This window comes from Rhagoletis zephyria, unplaced genomic scaffold (genome assembly GCF_001687245.7).
Source record: "Rhagoletis zephyria isolate East Lansing unplaced genomic scaffold, Rhagoletis_zephyria_1.1 Rzeph_scaffold_00218, whole genome shotgun sequence".
NCBI classification, from domain to species: domain Eukaryota; kingdom Metazoa; phylum Arthropoda; class Insecta; order Diptera; family Tephritidae; genus Rhagoletis; species Rhagoletis zephyria.
The window spans coordinates 176,181-203,470 of record NW_016157302.1 but is presented as its reverse complement, the minus strand read 5'-3'; the positions used below and the strand labels follow the sequence as shown (position 1 = coordinate 203,470).

At 35.9% G+C, this 27,290-nt stretch overlaps 1 protein-coding gene across 1 annotated transcript in view; it reads left to right on the top strand.

The window, feature by feature from the left end:
• Positions 1-10,328: 10,328 nt before the first annotated feature.
• The window catches only part of LOC108358167 (muscle segmentation homeobox), a gene marked incomplete at its 5' end in the record, with an annotated part of 150,189 nt that continues 133,227 nt past the window's right edge, over positions 10,329-27,290 (top strand). The window contains one exon of the mRNA XM_017609342.1: positions 10,329-11,472. Within this exon, the coding sequence (XP_017464831.1) occupies positions 10,329-11,472 (1,144 nt within the window). The remainder of the gene's footprint in view (positions 11,473-27,290) is intronic.

The following is a 27,290-nucleotide window of genomic DNA, read 5'->3' as shown; positions in this document are numbered from 1 at the left end:
ACAATTTAAGTATATTCTGGACATCGGTCACTAGGTCGCCATTGTTGTTCTTACAGGAGTTCGCCCCGGTCTTGAAACCTTCCGTAAGTCGCCTAACCCTCTGGTAGAATTTTCGGGCGTTCTTCCTGTCGGCCAGCATCTCAAGCTCTTCGCACTCACGTATTTCGGCCTCTCTCTTCTTATTGCGGCAAATACGTCTCGCTTCCTTCTTCAGTTCCCTATAACGGTCCCACATGGCTCGCGTTGCGCCCGATCGCAGCGTGGCCCTGTAGGCGGCATCTTTTTTCTCTGCGGCTTCTTGACATTCCTCATCGTACCAGTTGTTCTTTCGGGCTCGCTGAAATCCAACTACTTCTTCGGCGGCGGTACTTAATGATCGGGAAATGTGGTTCCACTGCTCGCGTACGTCGGATTGTTGAAGAGTGCTCTCAGAGAGCAGGTGTGTGAGTCGAGTGGCGAATAAATTGGCCGTCTGTTGTGATTGTGTTAAATTAAGTTAAGTTGCCATAATGAGGCTTTTAGAATGGGTCTAGTTCCCGAAAATATGCTCTCGAAAAGACACTAGTAAAATTAAAACGTTGATACTGAACGATTTACGCATTGTCATGGGTTGGAACTTGTTACCAGGGGGTTTCTGGGGTTGTTAATTAGGAATCTGAAGTCAGTTTTTCGAAATTCAAAATGGCGGATCCAAAATGGCGGTCCATTTTTTTTTTAATGATTGGATTTGTTCGAAACCCGGCACTCGAGAGTTTTTGTGGTCGCCGATTACGAATCTGAAGTCAATTTTTTTAAATTCAAAATGGCGGATCCAATATGGCGATCAAATTAAAAAAAAGTACTAAAATTAAAACATTGATACTGAACGTTTTAAACACTGTCAAGGGTTAAAAAACGTTTCCAGTAGGTTTCTGGGGTTGCTTATTACGAATCTGATGTCAGATTTTCCAAATTCAAAACGGCGGTTAAGAGTTTCAAACAAATCCAATCATTTTTTTAAAGTTGGTTGCCATTTTGGATCCACCATCTTTTAAATCTTTTAAAAAAGTTTGAAATTTGAAGACAGTTTTTAGAGTTCCCTCAAGTTTGCATCGCAGTTAAGAATTTGAGTTCAAATGGTTTATGGAATATGGGAAATAGTACTTAAATAAAAACTTAACGAAAAATATTTAAAATGAAAAACATTGGAAATTAAAAAAAATAATCACTGCATAACTAAACATTTCGGGTGCTCAGTGATATATTTATGTAGGCATGTACAGTATCGGTTATATCAATAGCACCCGCATTTCAAAGTGAGGTTGTTTACCACATTCGGTTATTTTTTTTAAATCTGATTAAAAGGTAAAAAATTTAGATGAAAAACTGTTATAAAGTTTTAAAACACGGTTTATATGATTTTGTTTTAAGCATGATCATTTTCTTTATAAAATAATAACAAACAAATTTTAACTCTCAATATATTGTGAATATTTAAAAAAGAAATGGTGTACGCAGGCTTTTGCTGTTAAGTGTAGCCTAACTAAATTTTATGGTTATATTTTGTATTCAATTTTATACGTATGTATGTATATGGGCAAATCTAAAAATAGGTACACTCTCCAAAAAAAATTTTAATTTTTGAATTTGTGAGCACACCTATGTTTTATATATCATTTTATTCGTATTCTCTTAATAAATCGATTAATATAAGTGTAATTCATTTTCATCAAGTGCTTCAAAAGTTAGACGAGGAATAAACATGAAATAGAAAACAAAAGAATAAGCTGGGTTCAAATTACGTTGTTCAAGTTGTAAATTTTGAGCAAAGATTTTGAGAGTTGAACTCACTTAATTGGGACGTTCTAAATTCAATGGTATCCCCCGTTTTACCAGATTGACTCCGGTTTTCGAGATAACGGTATTTGGAAATTTGATTAAATTTTAACTATTTTATAAATAACTCCCTCAGTTTTGAAGTTATTGTACTAAAATTTTGCACTTAACGGTTTTTTAATATTACCTTAATTATTCCTTAAAATTATCGAAATGGGTGCACTTCAACGTATAGCTCCAATACAACTGATTACTCAGATTTGTCTTTTTGCGCTATAACTTTAGCTTCATATTTGAATGATAAATTGTATGCGTGCTATATGTTAAACTAAATTTTTACCTGCTTAATTGGAGGAGTTATAACGCAAAACAACGTCTCTGGACAATCAGTTGTATGGGAGCTAGATTTTAGAGTGAACCGATTTCGATGATTTAATGAGATAGTGAAGGAAATATTAAAGTACAAGCGTGTGCAAAATTTTAGTAAAATATCTTCAAAACTGAGGGAGTTTTTTTTATAAAATAGTTCAAATTTAAGCAAAGTTTCAAGCACCGCTATCTCCAAAAGTGGAGACAATCGGGCAAAACTGGGGACGCCATTGAATTAAAAAGGCTCCAATTAAGTAAGAGCAACTATCAGAACCTTGTCGAACTAAATTTGATTTGATACCACGCTCGAAATATTCTGACTAATTAAAAGTACTAAATCGGGGTTTTTACACACTTCTAGAGAACATTTTTTTTTTACATTTTACAGATATATGCAACGTTATAAGGACTATTAGTTATAAAAATATTTAGATCGTTTCGACGTATTTTCCAAATATGGCTTCAATTAAGATATTTTTGAAATAAAAATTACGCTCAAGATCGCANATACGTAAAAAGTTCTTAAAATTAAATGCTTCAAAAACTATAAGCGATAAACCGAAAATGTTGAAAATGGTGAAATGTGGAGTTACAGACTTTGAGTTACTTGCCATTTCGTTATTTTTTACTGTACACTTTTCTTATCNACTCTGTGTAGAAAATATTGCGATGCGCGGTAGCAAAACCTTCCTGGGGTTTAACCACCACTTAGGAATACTAATGTAATTTTCACACAGCCACCTAGTTCTTGTATACGTCTGTGGGACCCCAGAATAAAGTATCTTACGAATGTAAAAATTAGAAAAAAAAAGTGTTTGCTTTTTATTAAAATTATGTTTAAAATATTTAAAAAACACACAGGAAAATCAACTAGTCTTTGTTTTATCTCCAATAATTGAGGAGCTAGATGCAATAAGGGCGCTTCTGTTAAAACTGCTTTCTGAGATATTGGCGTTAAAGTTTTTGATGTGTTATAACTTCCTTGTTGATGTAGTATATAAAAAAGTAGTATTGTTGTAGTATTGAAAAAAAAATTTCTACTGCGGAAAAAATCGTCAGATTACCAGTATTCGACCCTAATTTAACTGTAATTAATGCTTTCGATCGAAAAACGTGTTACCTATGTTTTTTCTGAGTTACGCTTTTTTTTTAATGTTCAGTGGCCCAAATTATGCAAAAAAAACTCCTTTTAAAAATGTAATTTTCATTTCGTAAAATAGTGTTTTTATACGAGTAGTATTTAGTTCCTTCAAGCGATGTATTTCAATGTGCATACAACATGAAAATTTTGTACAAAATTCGTTAGGCGCCGAACGCCGCCGCCGCCCCGATATTTTCGTAACTCGGCGGCGGCGGCGGCAGCGTGGCTCGGCGGCGTATACCTCTACTTTGTACGCATCTGGTCAGTCTGTTGTATTTTTAAAATTTTCAGTGCTTTTGGATTTTTAACGCAGTGAGATTACTGAGTGTGAGTATTCTTACTTAACCTAGAAGCACATTCTTACTTATTTATATGTGCGAATGCATGCAATTCAAATTCTCTAATTTTTGTGTCAAATAAGGCATAGTACAACCAAGGTTGCCACACACTTAGATAAAATGTTACCAATTTTTTTTTTAAAGATTACCAAAAAGTTACCAAAAATATTAAAGGCATCATTTCTTTTGTAATAAAGAATGGGCGTTACATTTACACTTTCGAGCTTATACGAAAGTTGCCACACAACTGTTTTATTTATCTATCGATTATTTTTGTTAGTAGCTTGGCTTCACAAAAGAATTTACAAAAACTCTTATTTTTATAATTTTTTCCCCATTAACGGGCCTTACGCTTTAGAAGTTAAATGTGTAAAACCTGTCCAAAACTGTTCAAAATTACTTTAAAAAAGATCCACCTTTTTTTACAAGTGAAAATACTTATTTTTAGTTTCAGTACAGTTCCTAAAGTGGAACCACTTTTTTTTATCTGAATAAATATAAATTGCAAATACTTATCTTGAAAACTTGTCCACAGGAAAAAAAATTACTCGACTTACGGAATCAGAGAGTGGCAGAACAAAAATTTAGATTAAATTTAAATATATTTAATGAACATGTTTTATTTTTTTAAAGCGATTTTAAATAAACTTTAAATAACTTTAACATTTTAAACAAACTACTATGTAGTACGATAATAAATCTCTTTTTAGGTGAGGATAGCTTCATTATTCCACAGGTTAATAATAAAATCTCGTCTTATATTTCACTGCATGTCGTTCAGACAATTTTTAATGGAAAAACTCAAATAATAATCTTCTAAATTTGAAAGCAGCATACACCATGACCCTAGCTTCTCATAGCAGATGTGTATGTAGATATCGCACGCCATCTTCAAAAGATTCACAACTCAAAATTTGGCATTTGTGAAAATAAGCGCTAAAAATGTACGCAGACTTTTATTTACCTTTCAGCAAAAGCTGGAGTAAATTTTTGTTATAATTTGTTAAAAAAAAACCTAAGGTAAAGTCATTTACTGCAATTGCATAGAAATTGTCGAATTTAGGCGACATTTCTTAAATAAGTCCTTGAATTTAGATGTGTGTATGCACCGGAATTTCAAATTTTTTGAGCAGTGTGGCTAAGGAGTTCATCAATATTTATTCAAAATTGATATATACAATGACTCTTTACCAAAAAAGTGGTGTTTCAAGAAATTTTAGAAAAATGGGGGTCTACTTATATTATATGTGCATATCTGAAAAACTACTTGACCAATCTCGACCAAATTTGGTATACACATTCTGCTTAGCCTCCTTAAGTACCTTAAGAAATCGAACAAAAAATACTCCCCCTAAAATATAGCTAGCTTTGAAATTACCGTTACGTTGGTGGAGCCCGTGGTTTTTGTCCGAGTTCAATGTGGCGCTTAAGAAGCCTAAGCGCAATGTGTTCACCAAATTTGGTTGAGATCGGTCGAGTAGTTTTTGAGATACACATATATGATATGACATTTTCCTAAAATTTCTTGAAAAACCACTTTTTTGCTAAAGAGCCATTGTATATATCAATTTTTAATAAATATTGATAAATTCCTTAGCCACACTGCTCAAAAAATCTGAAATTTCGGGATTATTTGCCTAGAATCCCGGGATTTTAGAGATTTGTAATGTACACTGGTGACAATAATAGATACGCTTTAAGTTGACCAGTTTTGGCCATATTTCTTTTGTTTATTTAATATTTAAATTTTTTTTTAAATGTGTAGCTCAATATAAATATAATACCTTGCGACAGGCAATTTTGCACACAAAAAAATAATATATTCGCCAAACCAAGGGCCATATATAGCAAAATTGCGTTCTTAATTTTTCTCTCTGACGTCAGGATCTTTAAAAAAAACTTTGAAATTTGAAAGATATGAGTAATTCAAAAAATGATGTAACCATTTCAGAGCAATATACTTAAAAAAATAGTATGGGTGTCAAATGAAAAAGAAGAATCTGTAGAGTTAAAACACATTACATTTTTGGGTGCGTAAGGGACGGGTAGGTATTGAAAATACCCTTTTATAATTGTATCCTGGAATATCCTTGAAATTTTACAATTTTTATTTTTGAAAAAATTATATGTTAAGCACTAACTTTATTAGCTTAATCAAATAAGATGGATTAAAGGGGCATTTTCAATTCACATTCGTACTTGTAAACCCAAAAAAAATATATCATTTGGTACCCATATTTTTGTTTTACATTGCACTGAATTTTTTTAATAAATTTTGGAATTAATCATATATTATATGCAGTTAATTATATGTAATATGAGGTAGACTTTTTTAAAAAAATGTAAATTTTGAATAAACAAAAGGGATATGAATTAAGGCGGCGGCGGAAATTCGATGTTAATGCGGGTTTCCAAGTAAACGAAATTATCTACTTTCTCGAAATTATAACTGTCAACAGTGTCGTGGGTGCCAAGGCTTGAATGTTCTGAATGTTTGTTTGATGGCAGGAGATACTTCGTCTTGTCCTCGTTGACAAGCAAACCCATTCGATTTACTAAATTATCCAACTTGAAAAAGGCAGAACAGACTTCGCGCGGATCTTTTGTTGGTGTTGTAGCGGCTACAACAACCCCACCCAGATCGGTTAGTCTTTAAATCGTTGTCGTCAAGCTCTACCAGCGGTAGCCCCAGCAAGCGTGCAGCCTCGACGTGATCTGTCCATAGGGACAGGGGCGTTAGTGAGGTGGGATTCAGAGGGCATACGAAGAAATGCTGTGAGTCATGGGGCGACTCTCCGCCTGCCGGGAATTCATTAGGAACATCTTCATTTAATCTAATCACGTATGAGTTCAAACTGCAGCAGTAACCAGAGCGCAGTTGGGCTATTGTGGTCCGAGTCTCCCGAGGCAGACGAAGTTCTGTCTCGTCCACGTCTGGTGGTTGTATGCCAAGAACGGCATTCACAGGTCGGGAGTCTATATAACTCGAGATTGTCTCTCTGTGAATGCCCTTCAGGGCCTGTCGATAAGCTGACGGGTCCAGAGGTTGTTTGATGAACCACCAGCACTGACTATTGTTAGGTCTGGCGAGCTGCAGCAGCTACCCATAATCCTGGTGTGTGCGTCGTCGTTCATTGTGCAGAATGTTAAATCGTCTATCTGCTCAGCCAATTGTGGTCCCCTACGATCCGGTTTTCACCTCTGAGGAGCGCACCTATTTCAGACTGCTATCCTGCCGGGCAGCTGGTGACAGGGGGTATATACACGTCAAATATTTCAAGCTCTACATCGCCTGACCGGATAGAAATCCCCTGACATTCTAGAATGGTATCCCTGCGGTCGATGTCTGCTTCGATAAGACGATACTGCACGGTGTGGTGCGTGATGAACGCTAGGCCACCACCATTATCTCGCTCATGATCTCGAAGGTGCACGTCGTATCCGGCGCAATTCAACAATGTTGAATTGCCGTGAATGTTCCTCTCTTGGACCGCAGCTATTAATATTGCGTGCAGACCCATGAAAACTGCTATCTTCTCGATCTTGCTCTGAAGTCCGCTACAGGTAAATTGTAAAATCTTCGTGTGCCTAGGGAGACTTATTGGGGCGTGGGGTGTTAGTGACGTGTGTTGCCGGGCCGCCACTTGCTGCTGCTGAGGCTGTTGCCCTGTGGTATTAGTGGGCGGCATCGCAGTTCTTGTTACCGACGGTGTCGATGTCATCGGCGTACGAAAGAAATTCCACGCCCTTATAGTAAATTTTTCCTGAGCGGTTCGGTTCTGCTGCTCTTTTTATCTTCTCCAACATCAGATTAAAGAAAACATGAAAGGGAGTCGCCCTATCTGAAACCCCGTTTGGTAGCAAACGTCTCCTAGAGGTCTTTTCCAATTCTGACGGAGCTGATGGTATTGATCAACGTCATTTTACTCAGCCGCATCAGTTTCGAGGGCATGCCAAATTCAGACATTGCGGCGTATATAAAGGTAACTCCTTTTAATGCTGTCGAAAGCGACTTTGTAGTCGACAAATAGATGGTGAGTGTTGATGCTTTTCTCGCTACAATTCTACATACTAATGGCCTTATTCATAAAAAATAAAGTAGCTTTAAAAAAGGTTTATAAACTGAAAAATGTATGAAAACGTCATTTTATAAAGCTCTTTAAACCTACTTTATTTTTATGAATAAGGCCATAAGAATAAAAAGTTCTACCAATTTTAGTTCAAAAATCAAAAATAAAAGCAACATTTTATTCCCAAACTCCATTACCAATATTAGTTTCGGCTCTTATTATTATTTAAACTTTCACTCGACATATTTCCGCAGACGGGTTCGGTTTTGCATGGTTATCGTCTTCGTTTTACTGCTGACTGCCATTGTCAAACATTGTTCATTTTTGTACGTACAATGTACATACATATGTATGTATGTAAATAGAAGCGTATGTATCCAAAGCCAATAACTTTTGAGAAATTTGTATTTGCAATGTTGGCGCGCAAACCGCCGTTCGGCGACACATTTGCAATAAGGAGCAGGGCTTCCTCTGTGATACCACCAGACCACGCTCTGTTTGTACACACATACACACATATGTAAGATTGTTGGTGCATGTGTCCCGCTACTAAAAAGTTTATTTTCTGCATAAACTCAAGGGAAGTGTGTCAGACGCATAGTGATTATCCTTTTTGCCATTTCGAAGGCTTGTCTGCTCGCCACTGTGACATCTGTGCTGCCCAATGCTTTAGCGATCTTAAAGCACTGCAATACATAAAACCAATAGTGCAAATGTTGTTTCATTTTTGCAACAGATTGTGCACACACTTAGTGAAAGCTCATGCAAAAACAATAACGAACCCATATCAAAAAATACATAGAAAAGAGTGGACGCACATCATTATCAGCGACTCAACCTCAGAGCAGCCAGCCATTCCTTATTGGGTTGAAGGGCCCGACAATCAAAATTGAGTGGTTGCTGTTGTTGTTGTTGTGTGCTATTTGAGCGACCGACAAAAAAGCAAAAACCGACCTCTAACGAAATTAAACCAGTTAAAAAGAGACAATGCTATGATGCGCTGCATAATGAGAAGCTGTCGCGAGTAGACGACAACAACAAGCGACGACAACAAGTCGAAGGGATGAGTGCAAACGACAGGATTCAGAGTGACAAGGCTAACAGAGCAGTAGCGCAAAAATGTTGCCCTCCTTGTTTAAGTGCTGCTGCAAGGATATCTGTGGGCACATATGTATGTATATATATATATATGTATGTAAGTATGTACATAAGTATGTATATCACATACGATTGCCTGTGTTGCACGGCATTGATGCTTCATTATATTCCACATTATTACTAGGATGGCTAACGATTCGTGGTCTTGCTAGCACCCTCCGCAAAGAACATGTGCTCTTACATATAAACACATGCCCACTGTGTGCGCGCTTAGCCAGTTGCTACCAGCAGCAGAGGCCAGCTCCGCACCACCAGAAATCTGCACACAGTGAATGTGGTTGTAGCTCAGCAGCAGCATTGAAGCGCCGCCACCCACCACCGCCCAAACGGACAACCAACAGGGCAAGAGCGAGCGCGGAAAGTGCTGCGAGCCCGTCGAAGTGGGCAGCGAGCACATGATCCTTAATTTCGTTATCATTTTAAGTTTGATCGCCCGCGTATAAGCGCGTACCTCCGAATCGAGACATTGAGGTCGTACCACCCGCGCGACAGCTCAGCAAGTCACATAACAAGAACAGTTTTCGCAGCAGAGTAAAAAATCCGAAGGATACATTTGCATACATTCGCTAGTTGGCGTGCGGCACGGTGCAGCAGATTGCGATAGAGTTAAACGCATCCGAAATTACATTATTGTTATTACCCCCTCTCAAGAAGAGGAAATCGAATTTTCATTATTTGTAAACATTAGAAATTGGTCTGGTCTCCGTAGCCCGTCGAAGAGTGAAGATTTAGTAGAGCGCGCGTGTGAAGGGTTTCCTTGCACCTTCTACATATGTATGTATGCAAAGATATACATAAGTATTTGTGTTGAGAGATTTTGGCATTAAATTGACGCGATTAGAAAAGTTTACCGAGCCCAGTCTCGCTCCTGCACGAACATTGGGAAGAAAGACTAGGCGACTTATACCAACTTAGACCTTCTGTGTACTGTAGTCTGACGGTGCGCCGACCAGAAAGCGAGCTCAGTTGCTCAATGTGTTTGTGTGTAAAATAGTTCGGGGTTTGTGATTATTTCAACTATTCGCCAGTTGCTCACTCGGCATAGACATCGAGGCGCCAGTGTCGGTAACGCGTCGGTCATTTGACGGACAAAATAGAAAGCAGCAAGCGGATATAATCATATATAAATGTGCTTAGGTATATACATATATAAATATGTATGGGTACATGCATACATGTATCCACTTACTAAATACCTATTCGAATGCCTTTATAACTGTAATTGAAATTGAAATTAATTAATTGCGTTAGCCGCAAAATTCGTGGATCGAGCCGAATACCGAACGCTGCAGACAGTGGTCTATGTGAAGTGATTATTTTTTTCGTTGTTGTTGTAACGAATAATTGCCCAACTTTTTCGCGCGCGAGTGTATTGAAAGTTTGATCCAAAAGGATTAAATCGATACCCGGCAGTTACGCACCAAACCGTTCCAATAATCCAACCTAGTCCGTTTTCAGCTGCCTAGTATCATTGATTTTTTCAAGACGTATATCGATACGCGCTTCTACACCGGCCACAAGTTGGATTTCAAACAACATAGTTGTGCCGGCGGCCCTTTATCTGGTGGTGGTGGCGTCGTCGGCAATACCAATTCAAATTCCCATCAGGTACATCACATACATCAGCCTCATCTGCCCAACAGCAATCCGTCTGCCCACATATCACCGCATCATTCCATTTTACATACGCATCACGCCGGTACCGCTGCCGTTTCGCACGCATCCGCCCAATCGCACGTCGCCGCCGGCTTGCCACATAGCGGCCTACCGCCTGTAGGGCAGCAACAGCCAGCCTCAGCGGCAACTGCTTCCCAACTACAAGCGGCACATCAGCAGCAGCAACAACACCAGCCTTCGCAGACACAGAACCAGCACCAGTTGATAACGCCGACTTCCGTCGGCTGTGCGACAAGCAACGGCAGCACCACTTCTGGCAGCGGCAGCAGCGCGATCGGCTCCAATTCCGTATCCTCGCTAGTCATAGGCAACGGTCCCGCTTCGGGTGGAAATAACGTCCATTCTATTTCATCAGCGGCTGCCTCCGTTTCAACGGCTTCTTCCTTACCTCACATCGTTCCAACCAGTCTGGGACTAAGCCCGCAATCGAGCGCTGATTCCCAGCAGTTCAATATATTCCCGGCTATTTTTAGCCGACAACTCAACTTCACGACTGGAACTTGTGGTCAAAGTAAGCTCACAATGGACGAACTGCGTCCAAATTTGGTTGGCGGATTGTTGGGCTTGCAGCAAGGCTTATTGGATGACCATGCGGTCAATATGCATAATGCCGCTGCGTCGCAGGACACAAAGTTCATGTCGTTTCAAGATAATCGCTTAATGGGAATTTCTTCATCACATGAAAACCGTCTGCTAGGTCTGACCTCCTCGATGCAAGACACCCGCTCCTCACTTAACTCCATTGACAAAGGTTCACTTAATCATCAGCGCAAATGCAGCAGCACACCCGAGGATTTTAGCTCATTGTATTCTGGTCTGCCTACACCTGGCATGGACTCGTCTTCACATCATCATACGCCCGCGCATACGCCGCCTACGCGCCTTTCTGACCATTCGATATCCGGTAATTAAATACTTTATTGCACATTGCTTATTTAAGAGCAACAAATCAGTCATGAATGAATGAATGAATGCCCATTCAAAGTACGAGGGGACATTTGTGGTGGTGAAAGTAGTTGTTTAGCATTCGAGTGGTCAATTTAATCCTTTCTTTGAAACTATTGCACATTTCGTTATTCCCCTGCCATAACATTCACACTTTCTGCATAGCCTTTCATGTCGTTTTCCTAATCCGCTGATCGAATAGAAGCCAATAACTGATGCGCATAGGGAATAGCGACTAAACATATACATATATGTGTGTGTGTGTGTGTTGGTAGATGTTGTGTGCGTTGTCTGCCGGACGTTTCCCTGCAAAAAATGGGACTAATCCGGGATGACTCCGTGAGCAATCGCAAAGGAACATGCGACTAATACCACTTTTGATCTCTTTATATGGAATGAACTGATCGCTTTTGTTCGAGCATGTCCTATGAAGAGACTAATTGTTCACCTTTATACCCGAACGGGTATAAAAAGCGACTAGTCACTTTTAAAAAATAAAAATAAAAATTTGCGCCGGCTGAGATTCGAACCGGGGTGCTCAGTTTTGTTAGGCGAATACTCTTTCTGCGTGCCAACGCCGCACATGAAATTCCATTGACTAAGTGCGTACATATCATTAAATCGTTAATAGTACCCGTTAGGGATGAGTTGGGGACTAATTGATCTCCAATTATACCCAAAAAGGGATGCGTCGAGACTAATTGATCTCCATTAGTACCCATATTAGACTAGTTGCGACTAATTAATGCCCAATTGTACCCGATTGAGAGTAATGTCGGAATACTCTCTTTAGAGATTAGTCGCACAATTTTTTGCAGGGTTTGTTTGTGAATTGGGCACACGCGCCAGAGATTATCGCGATTGTTGGTGACTGCTAAGCAAAGTATCGCAATTATCTTCTCAAATAGTAGAAGTAACAATTGCACCTTTTACTGCTGTGAAATTGAAGACTCCGATGGGAGTGCGTAGAAGGTGTGAAAAATGTATGTATACATGCCTTTGTTAGCGAAAAATTAAAAACTATCCAAAAGGGGTATGAAAATATTTATGTTCATAATTTGTCAAAGACTTTCGCATATCGTCGTTTAAAGTACAAAACCGCGTATCAACAAAATGCAAAACAGCGTATCAAATAATGCAAAACCGCGTATCTGAGTATGTGAGGTTGCATAAATATTTTTCTAGAAAGTAAAAACACTCATATTTCAAAATGGTTCTCTTTTTTTATAAAGCAATCGCATTTCTGGCTAGTATATTTCAGGACGAATGGATAAGGATTGAGCCAAGAGCTTGTGTGAGCAAATCCAATTTTTGGCAGCAAATGTCAGTTACGCGGTTTTGCGGAATGACGGTACGCGGTTTTATACTTTAAACGACGATACGATTGCAAGAATTTGGACGAAACAGAATTTTTCATTAAAATAAAAAGTTTGCGCCGTGCAGCGTTGCCGTTTTGCTTAAATATAAGCAAAATTGGTTAATTTTTTCCTGCCTGTTAAAATGTTAAATTTTTCTTTGTTTTGCTAATTTTTTTATCACAATAGTCAAAAAGGAACATTTTCTTCAAAAATGCATAGTCAAAAGAGTTACCATTTCATTCGAATTATCAATTTTATTTTAGAAATACTGTCATCCAGATCCCGTATAAAGTTCCAGGAAATGTTGCTTTACGCAACGCCCGATCCGCGGTCGTCGCAATTTCAAACCTCCGAGTGTACTTCTGACATCAGATTAATGAAATGTAGTTATTTAAAAAGAGGTTACTACTGAAATCGAGATAATTAGGGCCTTTTTGAAATGTATGTCGCTTTCCTCTTTTACATATTAAATTTGTTCCAGAATTGTAACCAATCGTTAATTTGTACTACTGACACTCATTTCAAAGAGACAGAAAAATTGCCGAGGGAATTTGTTCAGTCAACATTATTTATCAGTTAAAAAATGCTCCTGTTACACTTTAGAGAATCCTAAAACAAAAACTTCAAACCAGTGGAGCTCAACAATTTAAAAGCAGTTGTGTTTTAAGTTGTAATTAAAAATTTATTTAACAATTAATAATCGACTTTCATTAACCCATATGGGTGTTTCCATCGGAAGGTCCACCACGACAAAAAAAAATAAAAGTCTTATATCTAACGTATTTACGGGCCGATTTGTCTGCTTTTTAAAATATATACTGGCTATGTAAGTAGAATCATGTTTGCGTAAAATGGTCTTCCTAGGTGGCGCCAAGGTTGAGATATTTCGAAAAACCGTATTTATGGTCCGATTTGGTTCGAATTTGGCGTATGTAGTTGAAACATAATAAGTCATAGATTTCCAACAAATTCACCCTGAATTGGCGCTAAAGTCAAAATATAAAGTATATTCTACATAAAATACATGTTTTATTTGCGTTAAAAATCCATTTAAAAGCAATATTAACAAAAATATAACTACGGAAATTTATGTCACGTGAGGCTACGTCACGTGACGTATCACACTTGGGGTTGTAAAAGAAAATTGAAACAAGTTGCATTAATTAAAAAAACTCTAAAAACAACTAGAATTGCTCCAAATCATATTAAAATAAGTTTCATGAAAATAGCCATCCACAATTCGCAGAGTTTTGCGATTTTGTAAGAAAAGAAAAAATCAACTTCCATTTTTCGTCACGTAACGACACTCTCTTTAAATGCTTATATTTCAGGACCAAGCAGTTCGATTGTTTTCATTTTTCGATTAAATATAGAGCTAATTATGTGCTATACAATGGCCAAAAAAGTTAAAGAAAACAAATGGTATTCCTTTTTTGTATCACATTGAAACGTACGACTGTCACGTATGCGACGTATGGAAATACCCATATGCAATTCGAGTTCCCTTTGGTTTTGTAATGTGTGGTCATATTTATTATTAGCAATTTATGTAATTTTGTTTGTTATTGTTAAAAAAGTACAATAAATAAATAAATTTGCGTTTTTTACCCGAAATTGCATTTTTTTTGGGTTAAATTGACGATTTTTCAGCGAAACCTTTCGACAACGCTGACCATCACAGCCAATAAGCGTTTTAAAAAAGTTTTCGCTCTTCATCAGAGCAATGTTTGCCTCGTCCTATTGCCAAAGAAAACTTAAAATAATTTTTTATGAGAGAGCCATAAAAATTTTCAGAAAAATTAATTTATTACCTGTTTTTGAACTTTTATTGTGTAAATTTTAATAGAGCTTTGCACGTGATGATTCGAACCAAACCAAACTAACCAAATTACCAGTGAATTGCAAAAACTATTTAATAAAATATAAATGAAATCGTAGGAAATCAAAAATATATTTTCGTGGCTAAAATCTGCTTCAAAACTCACGTTCAAATCATTCCAATCGGCGTGCGTCTGCACTAGATTATGCGATGTAATTATCGAAGTGGAAGTCATATTTTATTATGCATAATATGCCACTTCGGATTATGGTTAATTGACTGGTCAAATTAAAGAAAAAAGGGTTCTTAAATGGTTAAAAAGAATCTTTTTTTTTTTGCAAAAATGTAAACAAAGGATGTGCGAACAGCTTTGAATCCACAATCAAAAAAACGCGTTTTCAATCTGTTTTCGATGTCGGCTCGAACATGGTATTAAACTAACGGAATCTTGCAGTTGCAGTAATAAAAGACTTCTTTAAATAGAAAAGGCGATAATCACTGCTTGATGATTGTTTCTACTACTATTTTCAACAGCAGCTGTAGTTATAAGTTGCAAGTTCTTTTGAAGAAGTCAGTTTTTATTTCCGAAAATCGAACTTTCCGATACTACTTTGGTCTGTTTACACGGTCAATGCACAAAATTTCCACTGCAGTTTAAGTGTGCTCTTGCCCAATCCACAAAAAAGGAGGACCCGCCGCACGCGCTATCTACCGCGGAATCAACCTTCTAAGCATAGGCCCCAAGGTCTTATCGAGCGTACTTATGTGGACTTTTCAGTGTGGCTGTAGACCTGGCAAATTTATCATACACAAGGTATTCACCATACGCCAAATCTTCGAAAGACTCGCGGGAAGAGCATAAACACTCACAATTTATTTGCCTCTTTCAAACAGCACGAAAGCCTCTTTCGACAGCACGAAAAGGAGTTGCCTATACGCTGCGATATCCGAATTTGGTATATCCGAAAAACTAATACGGCTGTGTAAAATAATGTTGAGCAATACCATCAGTTCCGTCAGAATTGGGAAGGATCTTTCTCAGCCGTTTGATACCAAACGAGGTTTCAGACACGAGCGTACAAATGCTTGCGTATGCTGATAATATCGACATCATTGGTAATAAATAGAATTATTGTTTAAAAAACTAAGAACTACGCTACACTACGTCACTTGAGAATGGAAATCGCTGCATCTCTTAGACGCATCATTATTACATAGTTACACCTCAAGCTAATAAAATCGAGGTAAAAAGGCGAAGTCTGTTCTGCCTTTTCCAATATGGATATGGAATCAAATCGAAATTTTAACCAAAAGTTTTCTCACAATTCCAATTCGCTTGGCATTTTAGTGTTAAGTGCCTTTTGATGCAGAGCTAATAAATAAAAGAAATTCAATTTGAATATTTCAATAATAACAAATAATAACTCATTTTATTTGCTGATATACAAGGCCGTATGCTTATATTTGCGGTGACCATATTCTTCGCTGCAGGACCTTTTTATAATAATTTGGTTTTAGGTACATCCATACATACATATATATGTATATATGAGTGCCTGGCTCGGACCAACAACAAATAAAAACAAGTGCATAATTAAAAAAGGATAACGTCGTTTAAAGTACAAAACCGCGTATCAACAAAATGCAAAACCGCGTATCAAGATAATGCGAAACCGCGTATGTGACTTATGTAAATTATCTTCTAGAGGGTAAAAACACTCATATTTCAAAATGGCTCTCTTTTTTATAAAGCAATCGCATACCTGGCCAGTATATTTCAGGACGAATGGATAAGGATTGAGCCAAGAACTTGTGTGAGCAAATCCAATTTTTGGCAGATAATGCCAGTTACGCGTGTTTGCAGAATGACGATACGCGGTTTTGTACTTTAAACGACGATAAAAAAAATCGATCCCGCACCACCTAACCAAAAATTCGATTTGCTCACACAAGCTCTTCGCTCAATCCTTATCCATTCGTCCTGAAATATACTAGCCAGAAATACGATTGCTTTATAAAAAAGAGAACCATTTTGAAATATGAGTGTTTTTACGCTCTAGAAAATAATTTCTACAACTTCACATACGCGGTTTTGCATTTTGCTGATACGCCGTTTTGCATTTTGTTGATACGCGGTTTTGCACTTAAACGACGATATTTATTCCGCATATTTGAGTATGTTTTACAATAAATGCATGTGGTTTTTGCATATTTTGCCTTGTTTGATTTACAACCTTTTACATTTAGTGCGATATCTCTTGACAAAAAAATGTCTTTAATTTTTTCACAAATATTTATCTAAACCACTGTCAATGTTCCTATCTGTATCTATATATACATAATACGCAAAGGGACTTTTAGTCCAGGTCATCAGATCTGCACCGTTCGTTCGATTTTAAAAAATTAGAGGGCTTGGACTTTAAATAGATGTGCAATAAGAAAAGAAATAGAAAAAAGTTTCCAGATTTTAAAAAGTTAAGTTAAAATTATTTAAAAAGTTAAACCGATTATTACAGAATGGGTGTCAATCGAAATGGTTTTAAAAAGCTCTGTTTCTTAACTTTACTGTAGGAGGGATGCCACCAGTTTAAAAAGTTAAATTCAATTTCAATTAGGGAAATTAGGTAATAGAAATGCATATGTATCGACTAGGGATGTTAATTTTTCAGCTTTTTCCGATCCCGGGATTTTCGGGATGTCGTTATCACAATCCCGGGATCCCGGGATTAGTCCCGGGATTTAGATATTCATTACTTTTCAACAACTTAAATCGAAAAAATTGCTTCTATATTGGTTGAGAAGCTCTCCTACCATAAAATAAATAATAAATCAATGGGTTTGAAACCTACTTTTTTATTTAAAGTGGCGTTTTTAGTTTTTCCCTCTGCCTTCAGCATTTATTTTAAAGGACTTTGTAATTTTAAAGATATGATTGATTCCAAAAATTATTTTAAAAATTCAATGCAATGGAGATAAAATATATGGGTACCAAATGCAAGAGGAAATTTCTTTAGAATATAAAAAAATTTAAATTTTTTGGATTCACAAGGACGAATTGGTAATTTTTTAAGCTGATAAATTTACGAGGACGAAATTCGAGGATGTTATCGTGTTTATATAAGTCCTTAACATATCACACACCAAGATCTAAAGTGAGCTAACTTAAAATTCATAGAGGGAAATATAACTGCTTGTGGATTGTACACATTCAGTGCAATTAATACAAAAACAGGTATAACAGTAGTTTTTTAGTTAATGTTTAATCATGAATCATGAAGAACAAAATATTCGCATTGATTGGATGTAAGTCCTATGAATTGATTTATGCAAAAATTCGCCATACATTTTGTTTGAGTTGATCGTTAAATCTAGGTGTGCGATATAATTTGTTCAAAAACTAATATTGTGAAATTTGAAGGATAAAATTTTAAAAGGACACTTTCAATACTTACCAGTCCTTCTGCATCAAAAGCTTGAATCTGTTTAAATTCCACAGGATTTCCTCTTTAATTTGATACCCATACTTCTTCTCTAAACACATCTCTCTAAAATTTTTAAATCATTTGTGAATTATTGCCGTCATATATTTGGCCCATGGTTTCGCGAATATATTGATATTTGTGTTTAAAATTTACTATCGCGCGGTGTTATATGTATAATGAGCTAGACATTTTTAAAAAAATATTAATTAGTAAATAAAAATAGAAGTATAACCAATACTGGTCAAGAAAAGGAGTTTCTATTATTGCCATCAGTGCAAATAACATTCTTGGCAAATAATCCCGGGATTTTCGGGACCTTAAAGAGGCCGGGATCCCGGGATTAACATTCCTAGTATCGACATATGGGCACCTAACGAAAAGAATTTAGGGAGGTAATAGTTTGTAAATATTTTGAAGAGGGTTGCCACCTGTTTGAAAAGTCGTATTCAGTTACCTTATATACAATGAAATATCAAAATAAGCCCAACAAATGAGTGTTAAGAAATCTTTAGTTTTAACACTAAGAATATATTTGAGGCGTTTAAAGAGAGTTTCCACCCGTGGAAAAGGTTAAATTCAAATTATTTAATAAGTTGAATGAATTATTGAAATATTGGTATCACTCGAAATGGGTTTGACAAAGTCTTTATTTCTGAACTAAGTTAGAGGGTTGCCACATGTTCAAAAAATAAAATTATACTTAATTCATATGGATCATGATGTCAGACGAAGGTTATTTAAGAAGGTTTTAGCTTGAAAATATCTGGAAGAGGGTTGCCACCTGTTTGAAAAGTTGGATTTAATTAACTGATATAAAATTAAATGAAATATTAAAATACGGGGGTCTAACGAAAGAGTGTTAAGAAATCTTTAGTTTAAACATTTATAATGATTGCAGAGTTTTGCCACCTGTTTAAAAAGTTACATTCAAATTATTTAGAAAGTTAGATGAATTACTAAAATATCGATACCAATCGAAATGGGTTTTAGGCGAAAGGCTTTATTTTTGAGGGTTGTCACGTGTTTGAAAAATCAAATTCAACTTAATACATAATTAAATTGAAATATTTATCACAATGTTAGACGAAAGAGATGTAAGAAGATTTTACTTTGAAAATACTTTTGAAAAGGATTTCTACCTGTATGAAAAGCCGAATTTTGTTGAACTTATACCCAAAATTTACGAAATATTAAAATATGAGTGCATTGGTCATTACCAGGGAACGGATTTTATGGAAATTGCCTTTTTTTCTGCTAAAGAGATAGAGTATATTCGATTAAGAATGTCCACAATTTAGGTTTCCCTGATTCCATATATACACATTTTTGCTTTTTTTGCCTTTTCTACCTTTAAAAAAGTGATTTTTTAAGATTAAAAAATATACACATGCCCATGCGGCTTATATAAGCGCAGGGACCTCTTGCCAAATTGGTGTTGGAAAAATTCAAAGCCGTTTTCTCAGCTAACGTAGGCTTGGAGACAATCAGGGGTGTGGATAAAATTGTAAAGGGCGAGGAAAACGCCCTTATTCCTGATAATATGAACGTTTCAAACGTTACATATTTAAATTGGGCTCCACTTGTATCAACTTACGTCGAGCGCACATTTAGTACATTCAAGGCTTTTCTNTTTTCATATAATGAAACTAGTTCATAGTTTTGCTCTTTTTACTTGTAATATAAACAATTCTAAAATAAATGTATTTTTTGATTGTTATTCGTATTTTCTGTCTTTTTTTAGTGCCTTATTTTGCTTTTCTTGCAATACCTAGTGCCTTTTCCTGCCTTTTTCGCTATTTTGTTTTGCCTTTTTTGCAATACCTAGTGCCTTTTCCGGCCTTTTTCCCTATTTTATTTTGCCTTTTCCAGCCTATTTCGTTATTAACCGACTTCCAAAAAAGGAGGAGGTTATCAGTTCGTCGGAATATTTTATTTTTTTTTTTATGTATGTTACCGCATAATTTTGGACCCCGTCAACCGATTTCGATAATTCGATAGTTTTCATCGTAAAGGTAGTGTCTCAGAGGTGGTCCCATACTAATCTGGTTGAGATCTGATCAGTGGATCATGAGATATATATATATATTTTTTGAAGTGAAACTTCTTAGGCGGCGGTATCGCAAAAATGGAGAGTGAAATTTCTAAAACTGAAAACGTTACATCAGGGAGAAGGAAGATATAGGTAGTATAGGGAAGGGGAAAAAAGAAATAAAGCGACGCATGACGGGTACGAGCACATACATATGTATGTATATATGTATGTTTGAATGCACGTATGTATGTATAAATATATATGTATGTATGAACGAACCCAGCAAAAAACACGATTACCACAGAAACGAAAGTGGAAACGAGCTAGACGATGGGAATCGCTTACCCTTTCACTTCAAGAAGGCCTTATTTTAACATGGGCATGTCATTGGCGGTAAGACCTTACCCGCAGAATTACCTTCAAACGAAGGGAGAACGCATGGATAAACAGAATCCAGAGAAGCGCACAAAGAGTGCCTCACAGAGAAACTAATGTAGAATGCCTAGATAAGTAAATACTTATTTACATTAAATTGAAATCAGAAAATGTCTTAAAAGATTAAAATTAATTAAAATTTTTATAAATCAGTTTTTATACATACATGTGTATGTATTTAGGTATTTAGATTTTACTTAAAAATCGGTATGTACATACATGCATATTTAATTAAGCTTAAAATTGTGCTTCCTCACTCTTGTACTTCACTTCATCGACTGACTTCAACTTCGCTGCAAATTGAACAAAGCAAAACATGATTTTTATGCGAGACAAATTTCCACAGAAAGTAACGGTAGAGAAAGAATTTTTGGATATTCATTCTATTTTTCATCTGACTACGATGCAGCATTCTACTTTGCATTCTCCGAAATGAAGCAAAGAAGTGAAATAAAAAAAAATATTGTAGAACATTCTACTTTGCATTCCCTGAAATGAAGCAAAGAAGCGAAATAAAAAAAATATTGTTGGGCATTCTACTTTGCATTCCCTGAAATGAAGCAAAGAAGCGAAACAAATAAAATATTGTAGGACATTCTACTTTGCATTCCCCGAAATGAAGCAAAGAAGCGAATTAAAAAAGAAATATTATATGACATTCTACTTTGCATTCCCCGAAATGAAACAAAAAAGCGAAATAAATAAAATATTATAGAGCATTCTACTTTGCATTACCAGCAATGCCTAAAAGGAGCGATAAAATTCGAAGTCATTATAACGCTATTCCTTTTGAACACGTTACCACTAAAAGCGATTACCGATTTTTTGCTGGGAAGTCATTACGCATTTCAGCTCTGCCGCTACCAAGCAGTATATGTATAAATGATGCAAGCGTGCTTTGCGTAACTAATCCATTCGTACATATGTACATATGTTTGTATGGATATATTTATGATGAAGCAAACGGGCTTCGTTGATGTTCTGATGGGCATATGTATGTACTTATGGACAGCAATGTTTTCATGTATGTACATACATATGTTTGAATGGTTGTATATATGTTTGTGTATGTACATATGTTTGTGTACATGGATAAATGCACATATGTAGTACAAACGAAAACAAATGTAATAAGCTGCTCTTTGATATAAATGCGAACTGTACTGATTGTCTAAAATTATGTGTTTGTTGTACATTTGTTCATGTTTGTCATTGTGCCTGTAATTTTCTAAAGTAGATTTGTGCTCTCGCTATCTCCTTGTATTAACTCGTCCTTCGTTGGTACACTCTGATGAACATATGTGAGAACGATAGGAAGGCCAACTTAGTGTTACGTTAGGCAGTGTTACGGGAGCAGTTGAAATTTTCGACCGATGTTTCTTAAAGAAAGCCATAAATGTAGCGACCGTTGGTTCAACTTGGTGTTTTTTGCTCTAGATTGCACCATTTGTGGGCCTGTTGAATGAATTTATGTCTTGGTTGTATGAGAGATCAAAAAATTTGGATTTTCTGGCAAGTTGTACAACTTATCGCTACATTAATGGCCATGTTGTACAAACTCTAAATAAAATGGAAAACTCAGTNTTGTGCCTGTAATTTTCTAAAGTAGATTTGTGCTCTCGCTATCTCCTTGTATTAACTCGTCCTTCGTTGGTACACTCTGATGAACATATGTGAGAACGATAGGAAGGCCAACTTAGTGTTACGTTAGGCAGTGTTACGGGAGCAGTTGAAATTTTCGACCGATGTTTCTTAAAGAAAGCCATAAATGTAGCGACCGTTGGTTCAACTTGGTGTTTTTTGCTCTAGATTGCACCATTTGTGGGCCTGTTGAATGAATTTATGTCTTGGTTTTATGAGAGATCAAAAAATTTGGATTTTCTGGCAAGTTGTACAACTTATCGCTACATTAATGGCCATGTTGTACAAACTCTAAATAGCCGAAAATGGATAACTCAGCCGAAATAGGTACGTTCTTTCGTTGAATTTTTTAAATGTAAGCCGAAACTATGAAATTGTAAAAATGAGATTTTACAATGAGACTGCTCGCAAAATTGCAATGTTTGTGGGCAAAACGTCCAACTTAATTGCTTGAACCATTTTGATTGATTTGAACCAACGTTTTCGGCTTGCATTATGTCAAAAGGATGTGTTTGTTGTAATTTATTCTGTCATTTACTACCATTATGTGTAGGCCAATTTATGAAATAATTTCATGCGTTTGAATAGAAACTGAATGAATGAACACCATTTCATGATTTCAATTAACGCGAAATAGAGTTTATGCACTTAGTTTTTACTCAGATCGATGAAATGATTTCGTGAATTGGACTACGCATACATGTGATACTTATGCTTTTAATTTATAAGGTAATTTTATGTTTTTATACTCTTGCTACCACATGAATATATGAATTCGTGATAAGAATATGTGAATTCGTAAGGATCTATTGATTGCATTATAAACATTTTCATTTATTTGTTAAACATACAATTACTTCCATTACAACCCGGTCCTATGGATGCTAGAAGCGCAAATTCATATAAGGTGGTGTTACCGGAAAATGAATAAATAAATTATATGTATATCAGAAAGTTAATAAGATGAAATGAAATTTTCTAACCAAACCTATGTATGTAAGTCAATCGCCTAATGGTAATTTCGTGAGTAGGTACCAGATCCTCTTTTTTAAGAAGTTTCACTTCTATCATGTGTACGGTGTGTAACGCATTTTTTTTTTATATGTGAGTTGAAGTCGGTTTTTTTTTCTAAAAATTACTTGTTTTATTTTGCCTTTTTTATAGGTTTTTAGGTCCTAAAAATCCGTTCCCTGGTCATTACATTTGCACCGTTCTTTCGAATTACAAATATGAGAGGTCGAAGTAAAGGCCTTGGCCTGTATATATGCGATAAGATTTTAATTTTTGTAGTTAGAACTTTTTTATCCGTAGAGTGTGATTTGAAATTTGATGATACATATTAACAAGTAATTTTTAGCAAAAAAAAACCGACTTCAACTCTCATATAAAAAAAATATATATATCATGATCCGCTGATCGGATCTTAACCAGATTAGTATGGGACCATCTCTGAGACACTACCTTTCCGTTGCAAAAAGAATTATTGAAATCGGTTGATGTGGTGCAAATTTATGCGGTAACATACATAAAAAAAAATATCCCGACGAACTGATAACCTCCTCCTTTTTTGGAAGTCGGTTAAAAACCGAAACTATGCGAGACCTCTCTTCACTCGGAAATGGCTGCATGGATTTAGATGAAATATGGCTCTCGGATCGCTTATAACTATGACTACCACTTAGATTAGTTTTTTTAGATTTTGAATTCAACTTTAGGGCGTTTTAACGCCATGCGGGTTCACTAGTTTAAGCTAAGAATCCAGCTCCTAAGAAAACGGTCACGGTGCAAAAAATTATTTTATTTATAAAACTAACAAAGGTGTGGACAAGACATTTGCAAAAATCTTCAATCAACCAAAAAATAACAAATTAAAGCTTTAAATGCATTTTTATTACCTTTTTTACGTTTTGAAATCAAGTTCTAAGTAAATATTTTGAATGAGTTTAAGATAGGTTGTGTTGAAAGTACTGTCAAATAAGTTGCGATTCATAATTCAAGTATTTGGTAAGCAAAATATATAGTAGAACTCATTTGTTTTTTATGAAATTGTGTTATATATTAAATTGTGTGAGTGCTTCATCTATACTAGTATCGTCCAGTTGTCGAAATTCGACCACTTCACTTATTTTACACACTTTTCCATTTTACTTGTCATCAATATACAGGCAATAATGCTTTTTGTCGATGATGACTCTGAAATCTATTAGTATCTATGTATTCCAAAATCATATAAATATCTCTTGCTCTCGCCTACCTGTCTAATGGGTTCATTTTTGGCAGGTTTATTTCTCCTTATGCAACTAATATATATTCGGAGTTTGAGGCAAATCGGACCATAAATGCGATTTTTTAGCATAGCTCGACCCCTGCGCCACCTATCGTAAAACCTAAAACTTTTTGCACTCCTACTAAACACTTTTCCATCAAAGCAACAACCATTCGAATCGGTTAAGAAAAATACGAGAAAATTATTCCCAATTGATTCATGCTTGCCTATTTACATATCGCACACCGTCTTCAAAAAAATCACAACTCAAAATAATACGTTTGTCAGAAAATGCGAAAACTATTTCATAGCACATGATAATTATATGGGCAAGGGCCCATATTTTTTTTAACAAATTATAACAAAAATATGCTCTACATTTTGCTGTAAGGCAAATAAAAGCTCTGTATACATTTTTAGCGCATAATCTCAAAAATGCCAAATTTTTTTCTTTTGAAGATGGTGTGCGATGTGGTAGGTTTACAGGGCTGATAAGCCTTATTTGTTTAATGAGGTGGACGCAAGGGAGGAGGGGGGAAGTGCGGACTTGCCCATTACTTACATACGCTTGTGGTTTGCTGATTAAGTTAAGTGACATTTTGACCCGTTTGGGATTTTTTCTTTTGTTTATTTAATGTTTATATTTAGTTTTTTTCACAAAGTGAAAATTTCAAGACGCTAGGATATCGCGTTGATTTTTAATAGTTTTTTTGGCAGACTATGCTAGGCATTTTCTTTTATATAAAAAGCACTATATCCTAAGATAAAACGTGAGTGAATTGAACCCCTACTTGGCTTCTTATATTTTTTTAATAACTAATCTTTAATATGGACCACACTTAAAGCTCCTTTTCATATAAAAATTCGTACGTATCCCACCCGTGACAGAGGAATTTCGGATTTTTTTTATAATAAAGCCATCAGTTTTGTTGTAATTTATGCTTTGTTTGTATTCGTGGTTCTCTGTTTTATTATAAGACATCAAGTTCACACAGAAAAGTGAAATAAATTCGCAGAGTTTCGGTTAAATATATCTGCTCCAAAAAGCTGTTTTTTTTTTGTCCCACACGTGACAGAAGAAATAACTCAGATTTTTTCCATATAAAAGTAAGCTGGAATTTTCGTATTTTGTAATAACTCATATAATAGTCAATTAGGTGTAGATTTATCAAAATGTATCTAGAATTGTTGAGTACTTTATACTTAAATTTAAACAAGAAGGATCAATTTTCTGTACAAATGTCGTACCCGTGACGGTAGAATCGCCCATGTATTATTTATTTTTGTACCGACAATAAAATATTAGGGGAATATTTTTAATTGCATATTTTACTTGTTTATAGCGCATATTTTTGAATTTTGAGTGCATGAGATTCCGAGCCCTAGTAATAAGCATTTATTAAATGATTCATTTGAATTAAATATTGATAAATGAATAGCCATTATTTAATGCCCCAAGTTTGCCTTCTGCATTGCGTTGTAAACGGATTTTAGGTGATTTCAAAAAAGCAAGTCAATTGTTTCTCTCTTGTATGCCAATTGAAAATGCTAGGGAACGCGAAATTCTTCCCCACGTGGGAGAGAAGGTCTTCGGCATCCTCTGTTACCACCAACGCCTGAATCATTTTAAGGCAGAAGCGTTTTTCAAAAGTCATATGACGAGACCAACCCAACGAAGCCGATATATTTTAGTTGAACGTAGATACTGATTCCTCTTCCCGCAGGAGATATATTTCTTGTCCTCATTTACGTCCGCAAAGTCATGGGTGGGGTTTTTGTGGATTGGCTCAGCACCTAGTCGGGCAGGGGCCCCTGACATTCCAAGTGACAATCCAATAATCGATTATTTTGTTATGTTTCAAGTGAACTGACGGGTTTCGTGTAAAACATACAAAACATTACTTTCAAAGTATTTTAATTTCCAAAGGAAAATGTAACAGGGAAAGTTAAAGGACCTGCGCACAGTGCCGCGTAAGTGGGCATATGTAAATCGAAAATTCGTTGTCTGCAATGTGAACGTGTTTGGTATTTTTGTAAAGGTAATTTATCCACTAAAAATTATTAAACAGAAATTTCCCAGGAAGCCACTACAGTCACCAAATTATATACTAATGGCGATTTCGTTTTTTCCAAAAAATGTTGGCCTCCACGGTGCAAAATATGTTTGATGTTACCCTCAACCCTGTAAAAGGGCATGCTTTTCCCCTTTGTCATTGTCTGGCCCACGCATTTCATAAAATTGTCGTTTTAAGCAACCACCTGATTTTCAGGGCAACCTTCTCTCCTGAAAAAGGTTCAAAGGGCAGATAATGTACCTTTTTTTACCTTACAAGAGTGTGAAATTTCAAGAACCGAACACACAATTTTCTAACCGTTTGCCTTTTTTTAGAATCGAACACGAAAAAGAAAGCGGAAATCAAATGGCAACATTCTCTGGTACAAACGAAAACACCATAATAATTTTAATCAGAGCATAGCCATGCGAAAGCTCTGCACGGAAATAAATGTCAAAAATACATTCTTTAAAATAAAATGTTGGTTTGTCGTTTTTTATTTCCATATATATAGCAGAGAGCTACAGGAATAAGAATTTTGGAATAAAAGCTCCACCTGTAGATAATAAGGCAAATTTTTTAAAGAGTTGCCACCTGTTAAAAAATAAATTCAAATTATTTAATAAGTTAAATGAATCGCTAAAATTTGGTTAATTAGGTAATTGAAACAGATAGGTACCATACTATGGG